We start from the raw sequence: 26,535 nt of genomic DNA, 5'->3' as shown, positions 1-26,535 counted from the left end.
CGGCGGAGGCGAGCGAAGGGCGGGACCAAGGCCAAGAGCCCGACAGTTACGCCACTCACACTTGCGGAAGAGTTAACGGGACAGCGGTGCAGGCCAATCGCAACCAGTCCTCTGGAGGCAGGGAGACTGGGGTGGAGACTTCGGAGACTGCAGTTGCAGGTGGGTGAGCTCCGGGGTCTGAGGGAGGAGTGGGATGGTAGCCCTTATTCTCGGGGTCTGAGTTGGCCCCTGTGACCCACAGAGAAGAGAATGTCCTTGGCTTCAGCTGCTTCGTGTACGGGGCACGAGAGGTTTCCATCTCTAGGAGGGGGTCTGCAGTGGTGCCCCCTGCAGTTGTGCAACGTATCAGCCCTGAGTTGCTTCTTTCCCTGCCCCCATCCGCATCAGCCTAAGACCCACCCTCACACAGTACGCTCCCGACCCTTAGCAGCAGCCTACCTGAAACCCTCCCTCCGAAGGCCGAGCAGAGGCACTATCCCCAGTGCGCAACACCGACCCCGCCTGGATCCGAGGCTGCCAGCGAGCAGCTGAGCTAATGCTGGCTGTTTATTTGGGGCGATGAAGCGACCCAGGTGCTGTTTTGCTATTGCCAAGCCTGGGCTAGAGCACTAGCGAGAAAACAGGATTCCATTGTTGAGGCATCAGTGTTTCCATCATGACAGAGGTCCTTGCTCTAACAGCAGCAGAAACAAGTAAATAACTTTGCTCAGTTATTTTCTCAGACTTTGCGAAGGGTCATATTGATGTATGTCTGTTTCCTTAGTTGTTCCGTGTAGGCTGTTGTTGACTCTCGTATGAAAGCCCACGCGATCCAAGTGCCCTGCAGGTTTTGGTCCAGGGAAAAGTTGGTCTCTGCAGATGACTGTAAATGACTACCTGGAGGTCGATTAAAGTGCGGTACTGCGGGATTCAGCCGATTTCCTTCTTCCTCTGACTGTCCGGAAATATCAGCCAAAGGCCAGCGGTAGTAATTAACACAATTACCTGCCTATGATTTCTGTCCTATTTAAGATGGGTTCTATTATGTTTTTATCTATACTTGTCTTCATTAACTTTTCGTGATATCATAAGCCCCCCGAATCCCTCGAAAGTAGATGGGATTCTGAGCACACACACACACAAATTCAGATCCCCAAAGGACAGTAAAACGAATTATTGGCTTAATATATCATCTTAGCTAACCAAAAGCCTGTGTCAGCTGCCATATTGAAAATCTGCTTGCCAGCTGCAGGGAGCTTACAATCTGGTAAGGCAAATAAATCATACGCATAAAAAGTACAATAAGAGACAGTGTAAAGATATGTAAGTGATACTAATACCCATATCAGCAATGATCATAACTCGCTTCTCCATTTTTAACTAAGAATCATATAACCTTTCCTTCTTGTCGTTTTAAACTGATTTTTATAACTTTGATACATTACGTTTCTGTTTCCAAAACACTTCTGTGTACGTTATTGCACATGTTCTGTGCACTAGTTATTACTGATGGAGACAATGAGCTCAGAAAGAGAATTTGTTTAAATTCAGGAATTCATATCCCATTATTTTACCATCGAGCAAGATCTCTGTGTATTAGATCTATGGAGCCTAATACACAGACAGTAACGTAGGGATTATTTGTACTTGGTCTAGAATCTAGAATATTCTCCCCTTCTCCCATTATCACATTCCTTGTTTCCTCTGTATCATTCAGGCTCAAATCTCATACCAAACAGAATGTCTCTGTTCACCTAGTCTAAAATAGCTTACTCTCTCCACTTCCAAACCTCAGCCCCAAACCTATCACCCTGTGAACATATTTTATAGGTTTGTTTAATCCCCTTCCCTGTGTGGTTTTACAAATTCTCCAGAGCTTAGCTTAAACCTTCTCTTACGGCCTACTTCAGAGTACCTTTTTCCAAAACAGTATTGTTTATGTAATTCATTTGGCAGTTATTCTAGTATTGCCTTATGACGTCTCTCCTATTGTCCTGAATTATTTTCATGTGTGTTATCTTGCAAAATAGAATGTACAGTACTTGAGAGGGAATGTCATGTATACCTTTTACAAATAGTATACATGAGTAAATGTTATTAATGACTCCACAATAGATTTATTACTGTCAAGGGTAACACTGCTTTTTATATTCTATCTGCCTTTACTTCCCTCACTTTTATTAAGGAAATATAAATATGCAGTTCATAACTTGCTTAACTATATTAAATGAACCCAACAATTTTATTAAAATATTTTTTACTGCATTGGTCAGGGGAAGAAGAGGACTAAAGTAATAGGGGCTCACTCAGTCTGTAATGATCATCTTGCTTGGTGCTGATCTGTGGCTTCTTAGCAGGATTCTGAGGGACTCGTATTCTATTTCCAGCTCTACCACCAATTGTCTGTGTGACATTGGTCACACAGGATCCTATGCGTGACATAACCTCTTCCAGGTATTAATTTCAATGGAAAGGCATCGGATGAGATCATCTCTAAGTCTAGGTGTTTTTTAGATATACTCACTAACTTTTTATTGGGTCACAAACTTTATTCTACCTCAAACCCTTCTTTTTTCCCCCAAGACTTATTTGAATAGCTCCATAATTCTACCAGTTTCTCAAGGAAGAAACCATGATGCTGCTCTTCTTTGACTCCCTATATCCAATCCATCTCCAAGTGTTTTTGGCTCTATTTCTAAAATACAGAAAAATCCATTTATTTCTCTTTATTCCCACTGTTAACAATCTAGTATAACCCACCATCATTTTTCATCTGAAATACTAATCAGTTTTCTAGCCTGCCTGAGAAAGGGGAGCACTCTCTTCCAATGTCTTCTATGCCATAAGCACAACTTGCTTTCAGAGCTAAATCTAGAAATCTATGCCCTTAATTCTTATGTTACATTGCCCTCTAATTAGACTGAGAAGGAGAGGCCAGCAAGGTAGGAAACCTGAAGAATGTTGTGGCACAGAAACTAAAAGACGAGTGTTTCAAGGACTAGTTAACAGTGTGAATTATCCTAAGAGGTGAAATAAGATGAGGAGAGAGAAGTGAGAATTTAGCTTCAAGATGGTAGTGTGGTGACATTGACAAGGGCAGTTTTAATGGAGTAAAAGAAAGGAATTTTATTGTAGTGGGTTGAGACGATAAATGGAGGTGATGCTACCACAGAGTGTCCTTTAAAGAAGTTTTTCTGGATTTAGGAAGTAGAAAAATGGAATGGTAGCTAGAGGGAATAAAAGGTCAAAGGACAGATTTTTGTTTGATGTTTGTTTAAAGGTGGAAGATACTAGAATTTGCATGCTAATGGAAAATGTCTAGTAGGGTGGGAGAAGCTCTTAATGTATGAGAAGGAAGGGGTATGTGTGTGTGGGGGGGTGTTCAGCATTCTAAAGTAGACTCCAGGGTAGAGGACCTTGTCTGTGTTGTTTTTAGCTGTATTTCTAGTATCTAGAATAGTACCTGCCACAATATTTGTTACTCCATAAACTAATATTTGTTGAATAAATGAATGACTTGGACCCTACTTCTCTTACCTCCTTTCAATTCATTCTTATTAGCTAGAAAAATATTTTTTAAAATAATGATGTCACGTCACTGTCCAATTTAAAGTAATCAGTCGTTCCTATTTCACTTAGAATAAAATCCCAGCTCCTGTGACCCATAGCATCCTGACTGAGGTAGCAACTGCCTTCTGCAGCCCTATCTCCTGACCCTCTTCCTTTCATTAACTACTCCAGCCACACTGGCCGCCTTTAATTTACTAAAACTGAAGGACTCCTTTACCCCTGTAGGGCTTTATATGTGATTTCTCTCACTAACCCCTTACCTTCTTATCATTCAATTCTCAAATGACACTTCAGAAAGGCTTTCCCTAATATTGTAGTGGCTGAAAGCAAGGGCTCTTGAGCCAAACTGAGTTCACATACCAACTCCCTGCTTACTTGCTATATGATCTTAGCCAAATTACTTAAATTATCAAAGCCTGTTTTCTCTGTTTGTAAAATAAAGATAAGTATCTACTTTATCCAGTTTTTTTTTTTTGAAGATTAAAAGAATATGTGTAAAACATATAGCATGGGATCAGGCATGGTGGCTCATGCCTGTAGTCAACAGCACTTTGGGAGGCTGAGGCATGAGGATCACTTAAGGCCAGGAGTTTGAGACCAACTTGGGTAACATAGTGAGATCCCATCTCTAAATAAAAAAAATAAAAAAATAAATAAATAAAAAGCTGAGTGTGCTAATGCACGCCTGTAAATCCCAGCTACTCAGGAGGATGAAGTGGGAGGACTGCTTGAGCCCAGGAGGTTGAGGCTTCAGTGAGCTGTGATCTTGCCACTGCAGTCCATCCTGGGTGACACAGCAAGACCCTGTCTCAAAAAAACAAACAAAAAATATAGTACAAAGCATGGCACATGATAAGCACTGTATAAGTGTTCCCTGTTACCCCTTTTGTTATTGTCTGAAATTGAATGCCCCATTGTTCATTTTTATTTCCACTTCCTACTTGTGTCTTCACAGTACTTATAAAAATTTGTAATTATTTATTTGCCTACTTTATTTATTATGTCATTTTCACTAGATACTGGACAAGGAAAAAGCAGGGACCATGTCTGTCTTTTATTCTCTTTATATCTCTAGTGCTTAATTCGGTGCTTGTCATATACTTAGCATCTATAATAAATATTTACTAAAATAGGCCAGAAATCATGCTGTATATTGAAACATCAGTGACGAAACTAAGATCACTGTAGGACCCAGTGAAATCAAAGCCCAGATCAGGCAGAGCACAGCTTTAGTTTAACGTTCTACTTTTATCAAGTGGCGTATGATTTTTATCAAAGGCTTGGTTCTTAGGCTTGACTCTTCTACCTTTATTCATTCAATTCTTTAAATCAAGTTTTAATGGAAGGCTTTTAAAAAAAAGAATAACAATCATTTAAAAAATTGAGTCAGTGTTTTGGGCAGGAAGGTGTTTCATTGAAGCTGGGGTGTAATCTTAAAAGTACACTATTTTATATACTACTAAGAAAAAATATGCCAACTATGGCACAACTCTTTATCACTAAGAATTTTTTCTACTCATGCAAAGAGCCCCCTTTTAAAAAAATCATATAACACCCTTGCACCTACATACAAAGAACAATATGAGCAAAATTAATTGGCTGAGGCATTCCTAAAACTTCTTAACATTCAAAGTGTCTTTTCATTGATTTTCAACTCAGAGTCTCTGTGTCCATGTTTTATTTTCATAATATCATTCTCTGTTTAGAGCATTAGTGATATATCATTTCTTAAACCAATGTCCATTATTATCTCCAAGGTTTTCTTCCAACACACTGATATCCATTCTTCAAATTTAATACACATGTAATGACAAATATGTCATGACTACTACCCAACCAGAGTGATTTTAAGATGCCTGTCAGTTTCAGATAAGTGTGAAAAAATTTGTGTCTTAAAATCAACGAAATAGCATAATTGAATTTGAAGAATATTTGAAGAAAAATAATTGCCTTATAAATCTTTTGCCAAGAATTGAGAATTGTTTAACTGTTAATAATGTTATTGATTTTAATCATTAATATTTACATATAATTTGATGATATTAACTTAATATTCATTGTATCATTTAAGTCTCACAACAGTCCAGTGTCATAGGTGTGTCCACTTTGCAGATGAGAAAGCCAAAGCCTCAGAGAGCCTAAGTAGGAGTCACTAATAAGTGATGAACCATTTAGGACTATTTCTCTAGTTCCAAATGTCATATTCTTTGTTATTTGCAAAATACACTTATACAAGTAGGATTTACTCAAATGAAATTTAAGAAATGGAAATTTTCAGCTCCTTAGATTTGTCATTCTGTATAGAATATACATGGCAGACTTTTTTTAAAAACAGTGTTATAAAAGTGAATAGCTATCTGTGATTCTTTATATTATTTTAGGATAGTTGAAATTTTCAAGTAAAACTTGTTTTTGTTACTATTTATAGAAATAAAAATAACTGTGTTTACATCATGTGGTCCACTTATTCATGAACCATGAGGCTCAATAATTGACTTAATCCAACACAAGATCTAAATTACATACATGATTTTCATGACAATAAAGTTAATTAAAAAGTGTTTGTGGTTAGAGTTTTTAAAATTGATATTCTCAGGACCTATGCCACTATGCAGAAATACAGTTTTTATTCTTTTGGAAGTATCTCCTTTAGTCACCTTTTTACTGTTTTATTTCCCACTTATTTTACAATACAGAGGAATGATTTTATACCAATTAAATAAGTATGTTTTATTTGCATTTTCTATGTTTTGAGCAAGAAAGCTGGAACATCAAAATAGTTTCTGAATTGATTAATCTTTTGTTATCTTTTAATATCTTAAAATAATTACACAAGAAGTTGTAAAGATAGAGTTTCCATGTACCCTTCACCCAGTTTCCCCATATGGGTGCATACATAATTCTAGTAAAAGATCAAAACCAGGAATTTGACATTGGTACAATGTGTGTGTATAGTTTCTTGTAATTTTCTCACATGCGTAGATTCCTGTAACCTATCTAAATTATGTGTATCAACACTTCGTCCATTTTTAATGGCGAGTAGTATTCCACGGTATGGATGTACCATGATTTGTTTACTCTTTCACCTATTGTGCAACATTTTGGTTGCCCTCAGCTTTTGGCTATACAAATGAAGCATTATGAAACATGTAGAGGCTATTGCACACACACAAGCTTTTATTTCTAATGCTCAGCAGCATGATTCTTGGGTAATATGGTATGTGTATGTTTAGTTTTTTTAAGAAACTGCCAAACTATTTCCACCAGCAATGTATGGGTGATCCAGTGTCTCTGCAAGCCCTCAAGCAGTTGGTGTTGTCATTATATTTTATTTTAGCTATTTTGATAGATGGTTAGGGATATTTATTGCAGTCTTAATTTCCATTTCCATAATGACTAATGATGTTGAACATCTTTTCATGTGCTTATTTGCCATCTGTATATTCTCTTTGGTGAAATATCTCTTTGTGCCTTTTGCGCGTTTTTTAAATTGAATTGTCTGGTGTTTTTACTGGTAAGTTTTCAGATTTCTTTATAGATTATTTCTTTATTAGATTCAGTTTGCAAATATTTTTTTCCTGGCTCATAGCTTGTCTTTTCATCCTCTTAAATAAAGGGACTTTCACAGAGGAAAAATATAATTTTGATATAAAATCCAATCTATTAATTTTTTTCATTTATGTGTTATGCTTTTGATGTCTAAGAGCTCATTAATGAGACCCTGGTTACAAGGATTTTCTTCTGTATTTGCCTCTAAAAGTTTTATATTTTACATTTAAATCTATGACCCATTTTGAGTTAATTTTTTCATAAAGTATGAAGTATAGGTCATGGTTCATTTTTTTGTTGCCTGTGGATATCCATTTTCTTCAGCATTTTTTGTTAAAAAAGATTCTTTTTCTTCCATTGAATTGCATTTGTACCTTTGTCGAAAGTCACTTGGCTGTACTGTATGGGGCTACTTCTCAATTGTGTATTGCATTCCACTGATCTATGTGTCTCTCCTTTCACTAATATTACACAGTATTGATTACCATAGCTATAGTAAGTCTTGAAATCAGGTAGACTGATACTTCCTTCATTATTATTCTTTTTGGTTGTGTTAGATATTCTATTTTCTTTATCATTATATATAAATTTTACAGTAATCTCATCTGTATATACAAAAAATTGTGCCAGGATTTTGATAAAAAATGTGTTAAACCTTTATATCAGTTTGGAGGAAATTAAGGGGACATCTTTATTAAGTTGACTTTTCCAATTTGCAGACATGGCATGTCTTTCCATTTTAGTCTTCTTTGATTTTTTTTTTAGCATTTTATATTTTTCAGCATACAAGTCCTGTGCATGTTTTGTTAGATTTATACGTAAGTATTTCTTTCAGTTCTTTTTTTTTAACTATTATACTTTTAATTTTTGTTTTTGTTTTAATTTTTGTTTCTATGTGTTTATTGCTGGTATATAGAAACATGACTGATTTTCGTGTGATGCTCTTGTGTCCTGTGGCATTGCTGAACTTGCTGATTAGTTCTATGAGGTTTTTTTCTGGTAGATTCCTTTGGGGTTTCTACATGGACTATCTTGGAATTTGCAAATAGAGGCAGTTTTGTTTCGTCCTTTCCAATGTATATGCCTTTTATTGAATTTTCTTGTTTTAGTGTGCTTGCTAGAGCTTACATGCACTTGGAAACTGAATAATATACTTCTAAATAAGTGTGAACTATGATGAATAGCAGTGGTAAGGGTGGACATCCTTGCTGTTTTCCTCATCTTAGGGGGAAGGCATTCCATAATTTAGCATAATGTTATCTATAGGTTTTTTGTAGATTTTTCTCTACCAAGTTGAGAAGGGGGAACTTTTCCCCTCTCTTTCTCTTTTGCTAAGAGTTTTCCCCATAACTGGGTGTTGTATTTTTTCAAATGCTTTTTATGCATCAATTGATATGGTCTTGTGTTTTTTCTTCTTTAGCTGCCTAATAGGATGAATTACACTAATTGGTATTCAAATATTGAAACAGCCTTACATCCTTAGATAAACTTACTTAGCCATAGTGTATAATTCCTTTTATATATTGCTGATTTTTTGCTAATATTTTTTAAACAATTTTTGCGTCTATATTTGTGAAGTATATTGGTCCATAGTGTGGGATTTTGGTTTTTGTTTGTTTGTTTTGGGTACCGTCTTTGTCTGGAGTACCACAGTAATACTCACTTCATAAAATTAGTTGGGAATCTTCCTTCTGCTTCTGTTTTCTTGAAGAAGTTGTGTAGAACTGGTATTAATTCTTCTTTAAACTTTTGGTAAATTTAATTTCCTTAATGGTTACAGGGCTGTTCAAATTATATATTTCATATTGGGTGAGTTGTAGTAATGTAAGCACTTAATGCTAAAAATTTTCCTCTCAGCACTATTTTAGCTGCATCATACACATTTTGATATATTGTATTTTAGTTTTTCTTCAGTTCAATGTATGTTTTAAATTACACTTGAAACTTTCTCTTTGATCCATGGATTATTTAGAAGTGTGTTATTATGTTTCCAAGTGCGTGGAGATGTTTATGTTATCTTTTTGTTATTGATTTTTAGTTTGATTTCATTGTGGTGAAAGAATATGTAGTCTGCTGTTGTTAGGTGGAGTTTTCTATAAATGTTGATTAGATTCTGTTGATTGATGGTGTTGTTGAGCTCTATATGCTTACTGACTTCTCGTCTAGTTCTATTAATTTTAGAGAGAAGAGTGTTGAAGTCTCCAGCTATAATAGTGGATTTGTCTATTTTTTTTCAGTTTTATCAGTTTTTGCTTCACATATTTTACAGCTCTATCATTTGGTGCATATATATTTTTTGACTGCTAGTCTTCTTGGTGGTGGATGGGCATTACATAATATTCCTTTCCCTTCCTCAAGTCTACTTTATCTTGTAATTATATTGCCATGCCTGCTTTATTTTAATTAATGCTTGCATAGTATATCTTTTCCTATCCTTTTACTTTCAACCTACTTATTATATTTGAAGTGAATTTACTTGTAGGAAGCATAAAGTTGGGTCACTTTTTAATCTTCTCTGGTAATCTATCTTTTAATTGGTATATGTAGACCACTTACATTTACTGCAATTATTGCAACGTCAGTATTGAAGTCTGTAATTTATTTTCTGTTTTCTGTTTATTCTATTTTTATTTCTGTTTTTTCTGTCTTGTCTCCTGTGGCTTACTTGAACTTTTTTTAGAATTTAATTTTGATTTAGCTATAGTGACTTATGAATGTTATCTCTTTGAATAGACCTTTTTTTTTTTGACGGAGTTTTGCTCTTGTCTCCCGGGCTGTAGTGCAGTGGCACGATCTCGGCTCACTGCAACCTCTGCCTCCCGGGTTCAAGCAATTCTCCTGCCTCAGCCTCCTGAGTAGCTGGGAGCCTACCACTCCAGGTGCCCGCCACCACACCCAGCTAATTTTTGTATTTTTAGTAGAGAGGTGTTTCACCATGTTGGCCAGGCTGGTCTTGAACTCCTGACCTCAGGTAATCTGCCCTCCTCGGCCTCCCCAAGTGTTGGGATTACAGGTGTGAGCCACCGTGCCTGGCCTGCATAGATGTTTTAATGATTATTTAGCCTTCTCCAATATCATTCTAGTTGGGGGGATAGGAGGAGAATGATAGAAGCACCTCATTATAGCCTGTCATTAGTGAAATTCTAGGCTCTCTGTTGCACCTTTGCAGGCTTGGGTGGGTATAGAGCCAGAATTTTTTTGTGTGGTCTTCTGCTGTGGTGGAGTGGTTATTTCCTTAAAACTTTTGTCTTGTTAGGTTGCTCCTTTTCTGGTTCTGTGACTAAAGAGGGCAGTTTGGGGGCTGTTTGTGTGTGTGCCCACTGGTGTATCAGGGTTGCAGCTTTTGTAGGATCTAGAACATACTAGGCAAAAGGAAAACCCAGGGAACTCACCAATATGTTGTTCCTCAGATCACTAGTCAGTCTGATTTCATCTTTCCACTTTTCATCATCTTCATTTATTTGTCTTCATATGTATGTATATATATGTTTATTTATATTTATATGTACCTCCAGGGTTTTTTGTTATTGTTGTTTTTGTTTTTTTGTACTTAGCAGGAGAAATAGGGAAAGATACATCTAAACCTTACTGGAAGCACAGTCTTTTTGTTTTTTTTTTTAATAGGGATTATATTTTTAAGAATCAAATCAAATACTATGTGAACTCTGTAGGCCAGTGCCTGGCACAGCTTACTGGCTTACCAAATATTAGCTAGTATTATCATGTATGTCATCCTTATTAAGAATGATCTTAAATTGCTGTGGTAACTTTTGACAAGTACATTTATAGTTGGATCTAAAGAGCACTAAAATTGCTTTCTGAGCTTTCATTTGATATTAAAATCCAGGATCAGAATGATTCATTTCGGAAATAACATGGACATTTAGTGGAACAAGCATGTTTCTACTAGTTTTATGTTTTTAGGCATGTTATTTAATCTCTGAGCCTCAATTTGCTGTTTGAAAAAGTAATTATTAATACCAATCTTAAAGGATTATTATGAGTGTTGGATGAAATAACTGTATAAATTATTTATGATAAATCCCAGTACCTTCATTCTTATTATATCACTAAACAACTAAACAAATAAATGGCTAGAAACGGAACCATTTATTTGCCTATCAGTGTTTACCTGTCAACAGAAATAGAAGTTTTGCTGTATAGTATTGTTCTCCAATTTATTGGTTTAAAGGTCCAAAACATTTTGCTGTATGATGTGGATGTAGATATTGAATTTAGATTGTTGTGATCATTGTCAAAATTTCCCTCCATATATGCCCTTTGTTTTCAGTGTATTAACATGCACAAGTTTCTCCCATCTATACCAAAGCAAAACAAAATTTCCTGGTATCTACATGCTCCTCTAGGCCCCACCTGATGAATTTTTTTTTTTTTTTTTTTTTTTGAGACAGTCTTGCTCTGTCATCCAGGCTGGAGTGCAGTGGTGTGATCTCAGCTTACTGCAACCTCTGCCTCCTGGGTTCAAGCGATTCTCCTGCCTGAGCCTCCTGAGTAGCTGGGATTATAGGTGCCCACTACCACGCCTGGCTAATTTTTGTATTTTTAGTAGAGACGGGGTTTTACCACGTTGGCCAGGCTGGTCTTGAACTCCTGACCTCAGGTGATCCACCTGCCTCGGCTCCCCAAAGTGCTGGGATTACAGGCATGAGCCACTGCACCCAGCCTTGATGAACTTTTTAAAAGAATAATGTCTATAAATTGTGCCCATTATTTCCACTTAACTCCACTCTAATCTGTTCTCTCCCTATTTTACCCCAAATCATCAGTGACTTTTTTCCCATCACCTTTTGATGATATAGGTAACAACTTCATACTTGAAATTCTCTTCCCTTAGTTTCTACTGCCTCTCCTGGTTTTCCTCTATTTCTGTCACTGTTCCATGTGAATTCTTCCTCAACCATATACCTTGCTCACTTTGTGTCATTCACAAATTCTATTTTCCACTATATTTTCAATCCATCTAGACCAGCACTGGGTATGTAGCAAGTGCTCCACAGATAACGTGTACATATCGATCGTGCATAGAACAAAAACAGGCTGGGCGTGGTGGCTCACACCTGTAATCCCAGCACTTTGGGAGGCCAAGGCGGGCGGATCACGAGGTCAAGAGATCAAGACCATCTTGGCCAACATGGTGAAACCCTGTCTCTACTAAAAATACAAAAATTATTGTGTATTTTTGAACAAAACCATTGTGAAAAAAATATTCAGTATCTACCCTACATCCTTTTCCCCATGTCTCCCCTACTGGATAGCCTGGAGGACGGGGTAGTAATTACTTCTTTAGAATGTTACATGTTGATAAAATATCCTTGCCAACATCTATTATTCTAATCTTCCAGAGAACTTTTAGAAATCCAGTGGAATATAAGGTTGTAGGAGATAACCTATCTTTTGATCCTCAGTGTCTAACTTCCTCTATCACATTAGAGGGATTTAAATACATATCTTTTAGTGGATGAAAATATAGAGCGATTTCAAGGGGCATCCATGCAATCTGGACTGAGTCACCCGATTCTGTAGTTATTTTAGACAGGCCATAGAGATTCCCTACAATACTATTATAGGTTATGGATGCCCGAGCTCATCACTAGACTGGAGAATGAGACCAGGAGTAACATCTTGGCTACACTGTGACACTGAGAAGACACCTTGATCCTTTGCACAGCTTTAACACATTTCTGTCAAACTAGTATAGACTGTTTTCAATCATATTGTCTGTTTATCTGCTTTGCGTGCCCTTTTGCATAGTATAAATACTTCCTGGCTATTCCTTTTATATTTATTTATTTATTTATTTAGAAACAGAGCCTCACTCTGTCACCCAGGCTGGAGTGCAATGGCATGATCTTGGCCCACTGCAACCTCTGCCTCCCGGGCTCAAGCGATTCTCTCGGTGAGCCTCTCAAGTAGCTGGGATTACAGGCAGCTGCCATCATGCCCGGCTAATTTTTGTATTTTCATAGAGACGGGGTTTCACCATTTTGGCCAGGCTAGTCTTGAACTTCTGACCTGAGGTGATCCACCCACCTCAGCCTCCTAAAGTGCTGGGATTACAGGGGTGAGCCACCACTCCCGGTCCCTGGCTATTTCTTTTAAACATTTGTTTTCATCATCTTGGAGTTAGGGAGGCTGGCACAAATCTCCCACCAATTCTTTATTATTTCCTTTGATTCTGACACTCCAGATTAAACACCTTTGCAATGATAGCGCTTGTGTTCAACTTCGCTCTTATGCCCTAGGAATTATTAGAGAGCTGCTTCTCTTGTCCCTTCCTCCACCATTTTATAAGTGTAAACTTATTGATTAATGTCAATTAAATGATTTGCTTGTCTTTTCTGTTAAGTTTCTTAGAAAATAAGCCTTAACTTCCACTTATTTTGCACACATTATATGCTAAATTACGTTTCTTTTTGAGACAGAGTCTCTCTCTGTCACCAGGCTGGAGTGCAGTGTTGGGATCTCGGCTTACTGCAACCTCCACCTCCCGGGTTCAAGCGATTCTCCTGCCTTAGCCTCCCGAGTAGCTGGGACTACAGGCATGCGCCACCACACCCAGCTAAATTTTGCATTTTTATTAGAGAAGGGGTTTCACCATGTTGGCCAGGATGGTGTCGATCTCTTGACCGTGTGATCTGCCCACCTCAGCCTCCCAAAGTGCTGGGATTACAGGCATGAGCCACTGCGCCCAGCCAATTATGTATTTTTTAAAATATTCTCAACAACACAACTAGATAGATATAGTTTATCTGCATTTTACAAATGATGAAAATAATAAAAAATTAGAAGTTATTTACCTCAAATATATCACAAGTAAATACTGAACCAGCATTGGAACTCAAGCCTGATTCTAATGCCCTACTTTTTCTTTCATTTCGCATTGTTAAAATAAAAGCTTTAGATAAATAAAATTTAACGGAGTTTGAGCAAAGAACAATTCATGAATCAGGTAGCATTCAAAACTGAAGGAGGTTCAGAGAGCTCCACTCCAGCAGTGTGACCAGCAAGCTTTTATAGGTTGAACATGGAAACAAAGTAGAGAAATTACCTGATTGACTATGGCTAGGCATTTGCCTTATTTGGATATTGTCTGATGGAAGTTCCCTATTTGTAACCAGCAGGTTGGTTGGCTGTTTGTGATTGGCTAAGGCTTGTTTTTGGTTTTTGGTTTTTAAGTCAGTTACAATAAATGTTTCCAAGTTAAGTTTCAGTTCTCTTACATAAGAGGGCTGGCTACAGAGGGTAACCTCAGGCTAATAGCCATCTTATTTAACAACATTATATCATACTCTTGGGAAGATGTCTGATTTTTATACAAACTAATATTTCACATCTGTGTATTTTATAAATATTAGAAAAGAAGAGAAAACATGCATAATTTTAAAAACAGTCTTACAAGTGACTTATGAAGATGCCTTGTGAGGTAAAGAATTAGTCCTGGGACATTAGCCATATATAATTGTCTTTATGCCTCACTGTAATTTGAAATACTCTTTTTCTATCCTGGGTCATATGTTATCAACATTGTTAAGTCAAGATTTGAACTGTCATGACAGTTAATTTCATTTATAAGCTTGCCTGGGCCATCTGGTGCCCAGACATTTGGTCAGACATTCTGAATGTGTCTGTAAGGATATTTCTGGATGAGATTAACATGTGAATCAGGAGACCAAGTAAAGCAGATTTTCCTGTGTGGTGGGCCTTATCCAATCAAATGAAGAATTGAATAGAATAAAAGACTGAGTAATAGGAAATTTATCCTGCCTATTTGAGTTGGGACATACATCAGTCTTTTCCTGCCATTGGACTCAAATTGAAAAACTGACTCCTCTTGGGTCTTATGCTTGCCAGCTTTTGGACTGAAACTTACACCATTGGCTGTTGTGGTTCTCAGGCCTTTGGACTTGTACTGAAACTGTACTGTCAGCTCTCCTGGGTATCCAGCTAACTAGTTATAGATCTTGGGACTTCTTAGCCTCTACTATCACATGAGCTTATAATAAATCAATCTTTCACTGTCTGTCTCTCTTGCTCTATCTCTCTGCCCTAATCTTCATCCATCACATTGGTTTTGTTTTCTCTAGTTCCTTTTCCTCAGAAATAACCTCCAAGCCTTTCATTATCTCTCTTCCTCCATGATACCCACTCTCATTTTTAATATGTCTCCCTATTCATAGTTACTCAGAACACTACACACAAAATGATTTCTACAAGTCACTTAGATTTCCAGCAGTACTGCCAGTTACAACCTATTACTTTCTCCTGCACACAGGCACATACACACCTCCACAGCCACACACACATTCACACAGGCACGCTATTTTTCCACACAGTGTAATGGCTATCCAGTGGAACTTTCTGTGATGATGAGAATGTTTTATATTTGCTTTGTATAATATAGTAGTCACTAGGCAGATGTATTAGTCTGACTTATTCAGAAAAACAGAACTAAAGGGATATATATACACACACACATATATGTATATGTATTTGTACTATACATATGTATAGGTATTTTTACTATATATTTGTATATGTGTTTGTAATATATATATATGGAGAGAGAGACAGACAGAAAAACTATAAGGAATTAGCTCATGTGATTATGGAGGCTGAGAAGACCCAAGATTTGTAGTCAGCAAGCAGGAGACTTAGGAGAGCTGATGGTATAGTTCCAGTTTGAGTTCCAGCTTGAAGTCAGGCAGAAAGAAAGAGTTCTTTCTTATTCAGCCTTTTGTTCTATTCAGACCTTCAACAGACAGGCTGAGGCACATCTACAGTGGGGAGGACAATCTGCTTTACTCAGTGTACCAATTCAAATGTTAATCTCATCTAGAACACTCTCACAGACATACCCAGAAGTAATGTTTAACCAAAAATGTGGGCACTCTGTGTCCCAAACAAATTGTCACTCATCACACCACATATGACTGACCACTTAAATGTGGCTAGAGCAATGAGGGACCTGAATTTTTAGTTTTGTTTACTTACAAGTAATTTAAATAGCTACACATGGCTCATGGTTACTGTATTGCATAGCACAACAGTAGATTGTCTTGGTCCTGGAATGGAGCTTTAATTGATGCTGTAGGACAATTTGGACTACTTCTCCAGTATCTAGCTTCCACCTAGGCCTCTTGGAACACCCGCTCTGGGAGAACCAAGCTTCAGGCCAGAAGCCCAGCCACTCTGAGACTGTCATGCTGTGAAGAAGCACCAGCTAGCCACTTGGAGAGGGTGCTTAAGAAAGAGAAAACCCTAATGATCAGTGAGGATGAGATTTTTTTCATATATTTGTTGGCCGCATAACTGTCTTCTTTTGAGAAGTGTCATATCCTTCTTTTGAGAGGTGTCATATCCTTTGCCCACTTTTTGATGGGGTTGTTTGTTTTTTTCTTGCAAATTTGTTTAAGTTCCTTGTAGATTCTGGATATTAGACCTTTTTCAGATGGGTAGATTGCAAAAATTTTCTCCCATTCTGTAGGTTGCCTGTTCACTCTGATGCTAGTTTCTTTTGCTATGCAGAAGCTCTTTAGTTTAATTAGATCCCATTTGTCAATTTTGGCTTTTGTTGCAATTGCTTTTGGTGTTTTAGTCATGAAGTCTTTGCCCATGCCTATGTCCTGAATGGTATTGCCTAGGTTTTCTTCCAGGTCTCTTATGGTTTGGGATTTTACACTTAAGTCTCTAATCCATCTTGAGTTAATTTTTGTATAAGGTGTAAGGAAGGGGTCCAGTTTCAGTTTTCTGCATACGGCTAGCCAGTTTTCCCAGGGCCATTTACTAAATAGGGAATCCTTTCCCCATTGCTTGTTTTTGTCAGGTTTGTCAAAGATCAGATGGTTGTAAATGTGTGCCCACATGGTATACAATTTCACAAAAGATTGAATAAAGAAGCAGATATGAGAATCTAGTTGTCTTCCATTAAGCCAGATGTTAAAGAGATTTGCAAAAATATAAAACAATGTAACCCTTCTCAAGAAACTTTTTTTTTGTTTTGGAAAATAGTTATTTTACAGTTATCCATTTATATATTTTTGTAGTTATATATAGTTATATACATAGGTATGTATATAAATGGATATATATGAATATGTGTATTAAATAGATATATCGAATATAATCATATAAAATTTTTTCTTTTTAAATGAATCAATAAATATTTAAGTGTTCTCAGAAAAAAAAAACAAAAAAAAGATGAAAGATCCCCATCTCTTCTAGCCATCCCAGCTGAATCATAAGAAACGTGAATGAGGAAACCATACTGGACATGTAACCCAGTCAGACCTTCAGATGGCTTCAGCCACAGCTGCCATTTGCCTGTAGTTGTATGAAAGCTCCCAAGCAAGAATCATCACCTAAACTCACAGGACCATTAAAGATTATAAATTGTTGTCTTAAGCCACTAATTTTAGGGTGATAACTGGAACAGAAATGTAGAATCAAGGTTTTCTATTTGTCTGGTTCTCCAAGTTCCCAATCCTCTTTTCCTTTCTGTTTCCCACTTCCTTGCTTTTGATGATGCAACTTTTATGTTTAGAGCTGAATTTGCAGTTCATGATATTCACAATTATCTGATCTTTACCTATCTTGGATTTCTGACCTCGTGTTTAAAAAATCTTTCTTAATTAAGATATATGCGATTTTCCTTTCTACTTTTAAATAGCCCAACTTGGAAAAGTGCTTGCCTTTTTCTTCTTTACTAAAGCCATAACTAATTAATGCAATCTAACACTGATCTTTTTCAACCAATTATCTTGTAAAAGCCTAACCTCAGAAGGCATATAGTTTATGGTCCAAGATCAGCATTTTAACAGCTACTTTGTTACCGGAAGAGAATGGATTGGAAAGGAGGGGGATTGTGTTGGGCATAGACTCAAAACTATGTTAGAAATAATACCTCTTATGTATAGTAATAATATTAATCATGTAGTGAAATCCTATATAAGCTATTTATACAACTTGTACATTTTGCTATTTAACACAATTATATAGCCTTCAATGTTAGCCCTTGTGAAAAATATACTTTTATTCCAATGAGCTCAACATTTATGAAAATTCAAAAGGAATTTAATATTAAATGTCAGGAAAACAAATGTTTAAAACAAGTTTTACTGTCTTATTATTTTTCTTAGTGGTTATTTTTGTGTATTTGCCATCAAGAGGGCAAATTTTGGAGTCTGAAACTTGCATTAGGTCTCTACTACATCGGTGATTTTTTTTTTATTCTAGTTCTAAGGACATATGGAATTGGCTATGGATAATTCATATGCTTTCAATCAACGAAGCACCTGTAATGGAATTCCATCTGAGAAGAAAAACAATTTCCTTGTATCAGAAGATCATGGACAAAAAATCTTAAGTGTACTACAGAATTTTAGAGAACAAAATGTCTTTTATGATTTCAAAATAATTATGAAAGATGAAATAATCCCGTGTCATCGTTGTGTGTTAGCAGCATGCAGTGACTTTTTCAGGTACTTTACCTTGTCTATGCCTCAGATTTTATGATTTGGATAATTAAGTTCTATTTTATACTGCACTCAAGTTTTCCCCCACAAGAACATGCAACAGTAATTTTTAATTCTAAAAAAAAACAAAAAACAAAAAAAACACAAAACCTAATTAGGCTGGGCACGGTGGCTCACGCCTGTAATCCCAACACCCTAAGAGGCCAAGGTGGGCGGATCACCTGAGGTCAGGACTTCAAGACCAGCCTGGCCAACATGGTGAAACTCCGTCTCTACTAAAAATACAAAAATTATCCGGGCGCAATGGCGTGCGCCTGTAATCCCAGCTATACAGGAGGCTGAGGCACAAGAATCGCTTGAACCCAGGAGGCTGAGGTTGGGTGAGCTGAGATCGCGCCACTGCACTCCAGCCTGGGCAATGGAGCGAGACTCCATCTCAAAAAAACAAAAACAAAAAACCTAATTAGAACCAAGATTAACTAATGATTTTTTTTTTTTTTTAGAGGGAGTCTCGCTCTGTCGCCCAGGCTGGAGTGCAGTGGTGCGATCTCGGCTCACTGCAAGCTCCGCCTCCCGGCTTCCAGCCGTTCTCCTGCCTCAGCCTCCCAAGTAGCTGGGACTACAGGTGCCCGCCACCATACCCGGCTAATTTTTTGTATTTTTAGTAGAGACGGGGTTTCACCGTGTTAGCCAGGATGGTCTCAATCTCCTGACCTCGTGATCTGCCCACCTCGGCCTCCCAAAGTGCTGGGATTACAGGTGTGAGCCACTGCGCTGGGCCATGATTTTTTAGTAGGAGAGAATTTAAGACTACCTTTTTTTAACGTATAGGTCTTCCCAGGTCAGCATTTCCCAAAGTTCTCTGGAACATTAATCCCTTGAACTACTCTGGGACAGAAGAAATTTTTTTGATGGTGTCAGCTTTGTTTGGGGGATCCCTGTGTTGTATTATTTTAGAAAAAGAAGACGACAGGTTGAACAAAAATGGAAGCAAAATTTGAAGAAAATAACTCTGAGAGAAAGGAAAATTTCCATCCTATGTTGTATTCATGTATTACGGGGAGAGGAGGCTCTAACCGATTTAAAAATTTATCCTCTCCTTAGCAAATTCATCCTCTCCTTATATTAGGGAAAAGTACTTCTTAGCTATAAGGCATTTCTTGAAAGCACTCAGCTTGTTCTAATTCTAAGCAACCTTCTGAATATAATTTGGTTTCCCATGTAGATCACCCTAAAGAGAATGTCCTGTTCATAACACTGCAGTAATCACTATGATGACAGCAGGTTTCCAATTCTGCGAGGTTAAGGGTCAGACACATGACCTTGCAATTACTGTGTTAATTGTATCAAGGTAGTACTATCCTGTGAGGCTTCTTGGTCAATAGACAAGCCCCTTTTGGTGAAACCCTGATCTTCAGCCTTCCTAGTTATACTACAATAAACTTAAATCCTAATTGCAATATTTTGCATTATGTTCATTTGTGGAAGTAATTTTAATTTGAATTAAGCAGGGTTTAAATCTCCAATAAACTTGATTAAAAAATAAGGTTTAAGATATAGAAATACTAAGATGCATATTTTATATGCAAGTTAATTTATACTGTTTTGAATCCTCAATTTAACCCTTATTTTTTTTTTACCACCATCTAATTAGATCTCATCCTTATTGCCTATAGAGTAAATCTTACAAGCTAGATTTCATTCAACAAACATTTACTGATACATACTTCCTGCTAAACACCTGTTCCTGTAGGGGCTCTTGCTTTGAAATTGGGAGCAATGGCTTAGTACTGCAGCACAGTTTACTGGGGCCATGGAGGCTACAACAGTCTTGAACTAGCTGTTTGCCTAATTTGACTATATGTCTTCATCTATTCTTTTTATTTCTTCTCTCAGGTAATCAAAGTTGTTCTTTGAACTTCACTGGGGCCCTTACTGTCTTATACTCTGCCATTCTTATTTCCACCCGTGTCTTCCCTCCTCTCTTATAACCTAACTTTTCTTCCATGTAACTCTTTTCTGCCCCCATATCCTTCAGGTCCCCTCTTCATCACAGGAAGCTATGTGGTACAATGGTTAAGTAGTGGGCCTCTTAATACATATGCCCTAAATCTAAATCCAAGCTCTACCATTTACTAGACATGTTTTATTAGGCAAGTTACTTAACCCCTTCAGGCCTCAGTTTCCTCATTTGTAAAAAAGTAGGATTATAAAAATGGGACTTAACTCATAGAATTATTATATTGCTTAAATGAAATAACATATAAGTGATAATTAGCACCGTACCTACTACATTCAGTTAATATTAGCTGCTATGATTATTATTTCTAAACCTAGCAAAAATATAAATAATCTGGTGTGAACACACAGCTTGATTTCCCTGTGATGTTTTCATGCTAATAAAATACTCTTATGTAGGCATTTCAGTTTATAGACCTGCACTCTTCTTGATGCTATTTTTTATTCAATTTACATATAATTTTTGCACATATTTCTTTGTTCAGCTTACTGCTAGTTTTTTATAGGTCTGCTTTTAGTTTTTAAAATTACTGTTAGAACAATGTATTTTTAAAGTTTTCTACCTGGTTTAAATAACAAAAATATCAGATCCTTTATTACATATAGTACTTTATTAAATGAGTACATAATTCACATTAAAATATGTACATATGTAATAGACATTTGACAATTTACACTCTCCTATAATGCTGCTAATTCACAATATGATCAAACTCACTCAATGGAATACTGAAAATGTAAAATAAAAATGTCAGAAAAGTGCACAATGCATGAAAATATCCCTCTTACAGTGTTTTTGGAAAACAAAAATTATTACTGAGATGGAATGTCATTGGAGACAAGAAATTGAAAAGGAATCACACACGTTTTATACATACTTTATGATAAGATGGTAAATTGGAGATAGATGTTAACTGGATACTTTAAGATGAATAGAATGAAATATAGAAATATAATCTTACATGTGTCTTCTCAAAGAAAATGTGGAAGCCGATAGTAAATTATAAATACATCAAATCTGATAGAAAACATTTTTTAAAATAATGATACCAATAAAAGCTAATACTTTGCATCAGTTAACCCATTTATTCTTCTCAGCACCCAATGACATAGATACTACCAGTTACCTGCATTTTCAGATGAAGAATTTGAAGCACAATAAAGTTAAGTCACCTCCCCAAGGCCACACAGCTAATAAGTGGCAGTGGCTACATACACTGGCAGCTGGGCCCTATGGACCATATAGCCAGCTGGGCTACATGGACTCTTAATATTATCCTAAACTGCTGTAGATGTCTTAATAATCCATATAATTATTATCACAGGTTAATATTTCTATTGATATACATTACTAAAAAACCCTGCATAATGTGTAACATTTTGCAAGTCCCCTCATATTTTTCAGTTGGATGTTGTACTTTTTAAATAGATTTCATTACCTTCTTGAGTAGACTCTGATAAGTAAATTGGTTTTACCCTAGAATACTTTGGGCAACTAGGAACACTGCTCAGAAAGACATCCTGGACAATACTGGCACAAATACAAATCATTATTAAACCAGAACCAATAGTAAAATACATTTTGTTCCATGCCCATAGATTTCCAAATAATTTATGTTTTTACCTAAACTGAGCCAAAGAAATTCTCAGTTCCTTAGATTCTGTCAACTTTACCATGTAGCAATAAAACAAAACTTATTATGAAGAACTTTCAAGCTGGTCTAATTATTCAAATTTGGGGGCCTATCTCCATCTCTCAGTGCCTATTACCAAACTTTTCTTTTTTTCACCTTTTTGCTTGATGTGGTACACTGTTATTGTTTAGTTTTAGGAAATCACATTCCCCTTCTCCTAAAGAACTGTATAAAATATCTTTTTAGACATGTATCTTATTTGGTGAATTTTCCCCGCCCAATAGAGTCATTGGAGACATCAGGTATCTTACTGTACTCTTTTCTGTTTCATTAATGTGAAATCAAAGATGAATTTGAAAGACACTTTTAAATCCTAAGCCCTAAATAATTATATTTTAAGTAATTTTAGTTATCACCAGCACAGCTGTTACTAATTAATCCATAAATAAAGAAATTTGGCCATCAGCAAGATTTTGCCCCAATAGTATTAATAATAAACAAGTATACAAAATTTGAATCTTTTTATAGTCTTTTTTTATTAGTTGCTATAGCTCAGCTGTAATGTACATTTCTGTAATATAGGCATTTTGTAATATGTTTGTTGGCAGATAAATAATATGTTATATAATCTAGATATTAATTAGGAGGCAATTAAAATATGCTTTTATAAATATATTTAAGTCAAGAGTAAGGAAACCTCTTTAAGGTAATATTGAAAATAATTATGGAATAAAATATTCTTGCTGTTTTTCTGTGTTCTTTATTTTTGCAGGGCTATGTTTGAAGTAAACATGAAAGAAAGAGATGATGGAAGTGTTACCATTACTAATTTGTCCTCCAAAGCAGTAAAAGCATTTCTCGATTATGCCTATACTGGAAAAACAAAAATAACAGATGATAATGTGGAAATGTTCTTCCAGTTGTCATCATTTCTTCAAGTTTCCTTCCTATCCAAAGCTTGCAGTGACTTTTTAATAAAAAGTATTAATCTTGTCAATTGTTTACAGTTATTATCTATATCAGATAGCTATGGCTCCACCAGTTTGTTTGATCATGCATTACACTTTGTACAACATCACTTTTCTTTATTATTTAAATCCAGTGATTTCTTAGAGATGAATTTTGGAGTACTACAGAAATGTCTGGAATCAGATGAATTAAATGTTCCTGAAGAAGAAATGGTACTGAAAGTTGTCCTTAGTTGGACTAAACATAACTTAGAATCAAGGCAAAAGTATCTGCCTCATTTGATTGAAAAAGTGAGATTACATCAGTTATCTGAGGAGACACTTCAGGACTGTCTGTTCAATGAAGAGAGTTTACTCAAAAGCACAAACTGTTTTGACATAATCATGGATGCAATTAAGTGTGTGCAAGGTTCTGGTGGACTCTTCCCTGATGCTCGACCATCCACAACTGAGAAATACATATTCATTCACAAAACTGAGGAAAATGGAGAAAATCAATATACATTTTGCTATAACATTAAATCTGATTCATGGAAAATACTGCCGCAATCACACCTGATTGATTTGCCAGGATCTAGTCTTTCGAGTTACGGAGAGAAAATATTCTTGACAGGTGGTTGCAAAGGGAAATGTTGTCGAACGGTTCGACTGCATATTGCCGAGTCATATCATGATGCCACTGATCAAACCTGGTGCTACTGTCCAGTGAAAAATGATTTCTTCTTGGTATCAACTATGAAAACACCAAGAACCATGCATACATCAGTTATGGCTCTCGATAGATTATTTGTCATAGGTGGAAAAACTAGAGGATCCCGGGACATTAAAAGTCTCTTAGATGTTGAGTCTTACAATCCTCTTTCCAAAGAATGGATATCTGTTAGCCCATTACCCAGAGGCATATACTATCCAGAAGCAAGCACATGCCAAAATGTAATTTATGTTCTTGGATCAGAGGTAGAGATTACAGATGCTTTTAACCCATCACTTGATTGCTTTTTTAAATACAATGCTACAACTGATCAGTGGTCTGAACTAGTAGCAGAGTTTGGGCAATTTTTTCATGCAACATTAATTAAAGCTGTACCAGTAAACTGTACACTGTATATATGTGACCTTTCCACCTATAAGGTTTATAGTTTTTGTCCAGACACTTGTGTTTGGAAAGGCGAAGGATCTTTTGAGTGTGCAGGCTTTAATGCAGGTGCAATTGGAATTGAAGATAAAATTTATATATTAGGTGGTGATTATGCACCAGATGAAATCACAGATGAAGTGCAGGTCTACCACAGCAACAGGTCTGAATGGGAAGAAGTTTCACCAATGCCTAGAGCCTTAACAGAATTTTACTGCCAGGTGATTCAGTTTAATAAATACAGAGACCCATGGTTTTCTAATCTATGTGCTTGAACATTCTAAAACGAGTCCAGTTCTAGTAACCTAAAGTAAATTTGTTAACCAAAATGATAGGTAAAAAGATCTATACATCTTAATGAAATAAAACATTCCTGCTTTTAGTTATTATGTATGTACACCATATATGAATAAACAGTTTCCAAAAACTTAAAATACAAAATATATTTTACCAAAAATTATACTGAATATAATTTAACCTTGGGGAATCCAGAATACTTAGTATTTTCACATGAAACTACAAATCATAGACTCTGACACTTTGATTTTTAAAGTACTCTGTCCATAAAAGATTTGTACTGTTTAGATGGGAGAAACCTCTAGAGAGAGTAAAAATGAATTACACTGTATCTTATATGAAGTAAAAAATAAATCAGAGGTGAGAATATTGTTACTGCAGGTATGAGTTGTTGAATTCCTATCATTTGTGATGATTGGTTAACTTCTTTTAGGTACCCTTTTTACCCTTTTTTAGTTCAGAAATAATTCTCCCAGCTTTATAAATAGTACACTAAACATAGTTTAACTTTTTTTAATGACTCATTTTTTCATTAAAAACGTAATGTACCATGTTATAATGCCATTAGCAGTTACTTAAATGCTTTAAAAATTGCTGATTAGTTTTCAATGTCAGTTGGTTTCAATTTCTAGCTCTCTCTCTCTCTCTCCTCCCCCCCTCTCATTTTCTGGTTCAATCTTAGTAAATTAACATTCTGGATTTAATTAGTAGTTCTAAGTTACACCTGGCCTGAGTTTATGTTAACATGTAACCCTCAATTGGAAATTTTTGGATTCTGGGATGGTAGTACTAAAATACTTTTTATGTATCATTGCTAGGTTCCAGCCTAATTAAGGACATAGAAAATTGACCTCTAATTAAGTGGATCATTATTATGGCATTTCTTAAGCTTTATCCAAATTTGAGCTACATAAAACATTTCAGGATTTAAATTAGTACCATATCAATTTTCTGTGATGATGTATACCAACTATAAAGCACTATGTTGGTTTACTACTTCAGTAAATTATTCTTAGTGAATTATTTTCTAAATTAAAAAAAATGACTTGGCTTTTGATATTGATAATAGTATTCACAACCTGCATCTGTTAAGATGTTTGATCTTTAACCCACACAATGTAAGAGTACTGTTGTCATTGTTCTCAGGTAGGTGATTCTGCCTTCCAAGAGTATATGTTTCTTTAATCAGTTTAAAAGATAAAGGTATTTTGGGTTTTAAGACCCCTGCTTTACATCTCAGGTAATGTGTAGATTGTACTTCTCTGGAACCAAATATAGTTTTCTACACTCAGTTGTAAATGTTAATCTTTCTCAAATGTGCACATTCTTTAAAAGTGTGTTCCTAAGTATAAATATACCTAAATGAAGATTCTCTTATTTTATCATATAAATTTATGCAACGATAAGTTCCAAATGTATTTTTCAAAACAGAATGGAATATCAGAGTACATTTTCATGAAGTTTAAAAATCAAGGACTGTTCCTGATTAGATGACATATTTATTGGTGGCCTTCTTATCTAAGCACATGAGTAGTTGGCTCTGAACTTTGTGTATTTGAAAAAGGAAAATTCAGTGGAGGCTTTTGTTTGTGTGTGTGTGGCTTTGAAAACAAATTATTTGAGAAAGACCATAACACAGTGAGTAGCCTATATGTGCATTTACTGAATTGTTAATTTAAGGATATATATTAATAGAGTATGTTTAAAATAAATATTGTTTTCATCACTGACTTTAGGAATTGTTCATCTATTTCAGAAAGGAGAAACCCAAAATCAAATCCCTTTTTGATATTACTTCATTGTTGTTTCATCTTCTTGATTTCCACTACTGTTCTGATTGGCCTTTGCTTTATGCTAATGTTTCCAGAAACATTCTTGTTATCAAAGCCTAG

General features: G+C 36.0%; 1 protein-coding gene across 6 annotated transcripts; it reads left to right on the top strand.

Moving 5' to 3' along the window:
* Position 1: 1 nt before the first annotated feature.
* Positions 2 to 26,373, top strand: KBTBD3 (kelch repeat and BTB domain containing 3). 6 transcript variants are annotated; one of them, XM_009424101.4, is made up of 4 exons: positions 2 to 159; positions 764 to 967; positions 18,352 to 18,596; positions 23,016 to 26,373. In XM_009424101.4, the coding sequence occupies exons 3-4, from the start codon at positions 18,364 to 18,366 to the stop codon at positions 24,619 to 24,621; spliced, it is 1,839 nt and encodes a 612-aa protein (XP_009422376.1). In that variant the 5' UTR covers positions 2 to 159; positions 764 to 967; positions 18,352 to 18,363; the 3' UTR covers positions 24,622 to 26,373. The 6 variants fall into 6 exon arrangements, with proteins under 6 accessions (XP_009422376.1, XP_063640557.1, XP_009422377.1 ...); XM_063784487.1 differs by having other exon boundaries at positions 764 to 1,246; XM_508733.7 differs by having other exon boundaries at positions 14 to 159; positions 764 to 964.
* Positions 26,374 to 26,535: the final 162 nt, after the last annotated feature.

Source organism: Pan troglodytes, chromosome 9 (genome assembly GCF_028858775.2).
Source record: "Pan troglodytes isolate AG18354 chromosome 9, NHGRI_mPanTro3-v2.0_pri, whole genome shotgun sequence".
In the NCBI taxonomy this organism is placed as follows: Eukaryota; Metazoa; Chordata; class Mammalia; order Primates; family Hominidae; genus Pan; species Pan troglodytes.
This window is presented reverse-complemented; position numbering and strand designations above follow the sequence as displayed.

Coding starts and splice junctions, on each gene's coding strand:
- KBTBD3 (XM_009424101.4), top strand. CDS start 18,364: ATGGAATTGGCTATGGATAATTCATATGCTTTCAATCAACGAAGCACC. Junction 18,597..23,015: donor GCATGCAGTGACTTTTTCAG/GTACTTTACCTT, acceptor TTATTTTTGCAG/GGCTATGTTTGAAGTAAACA.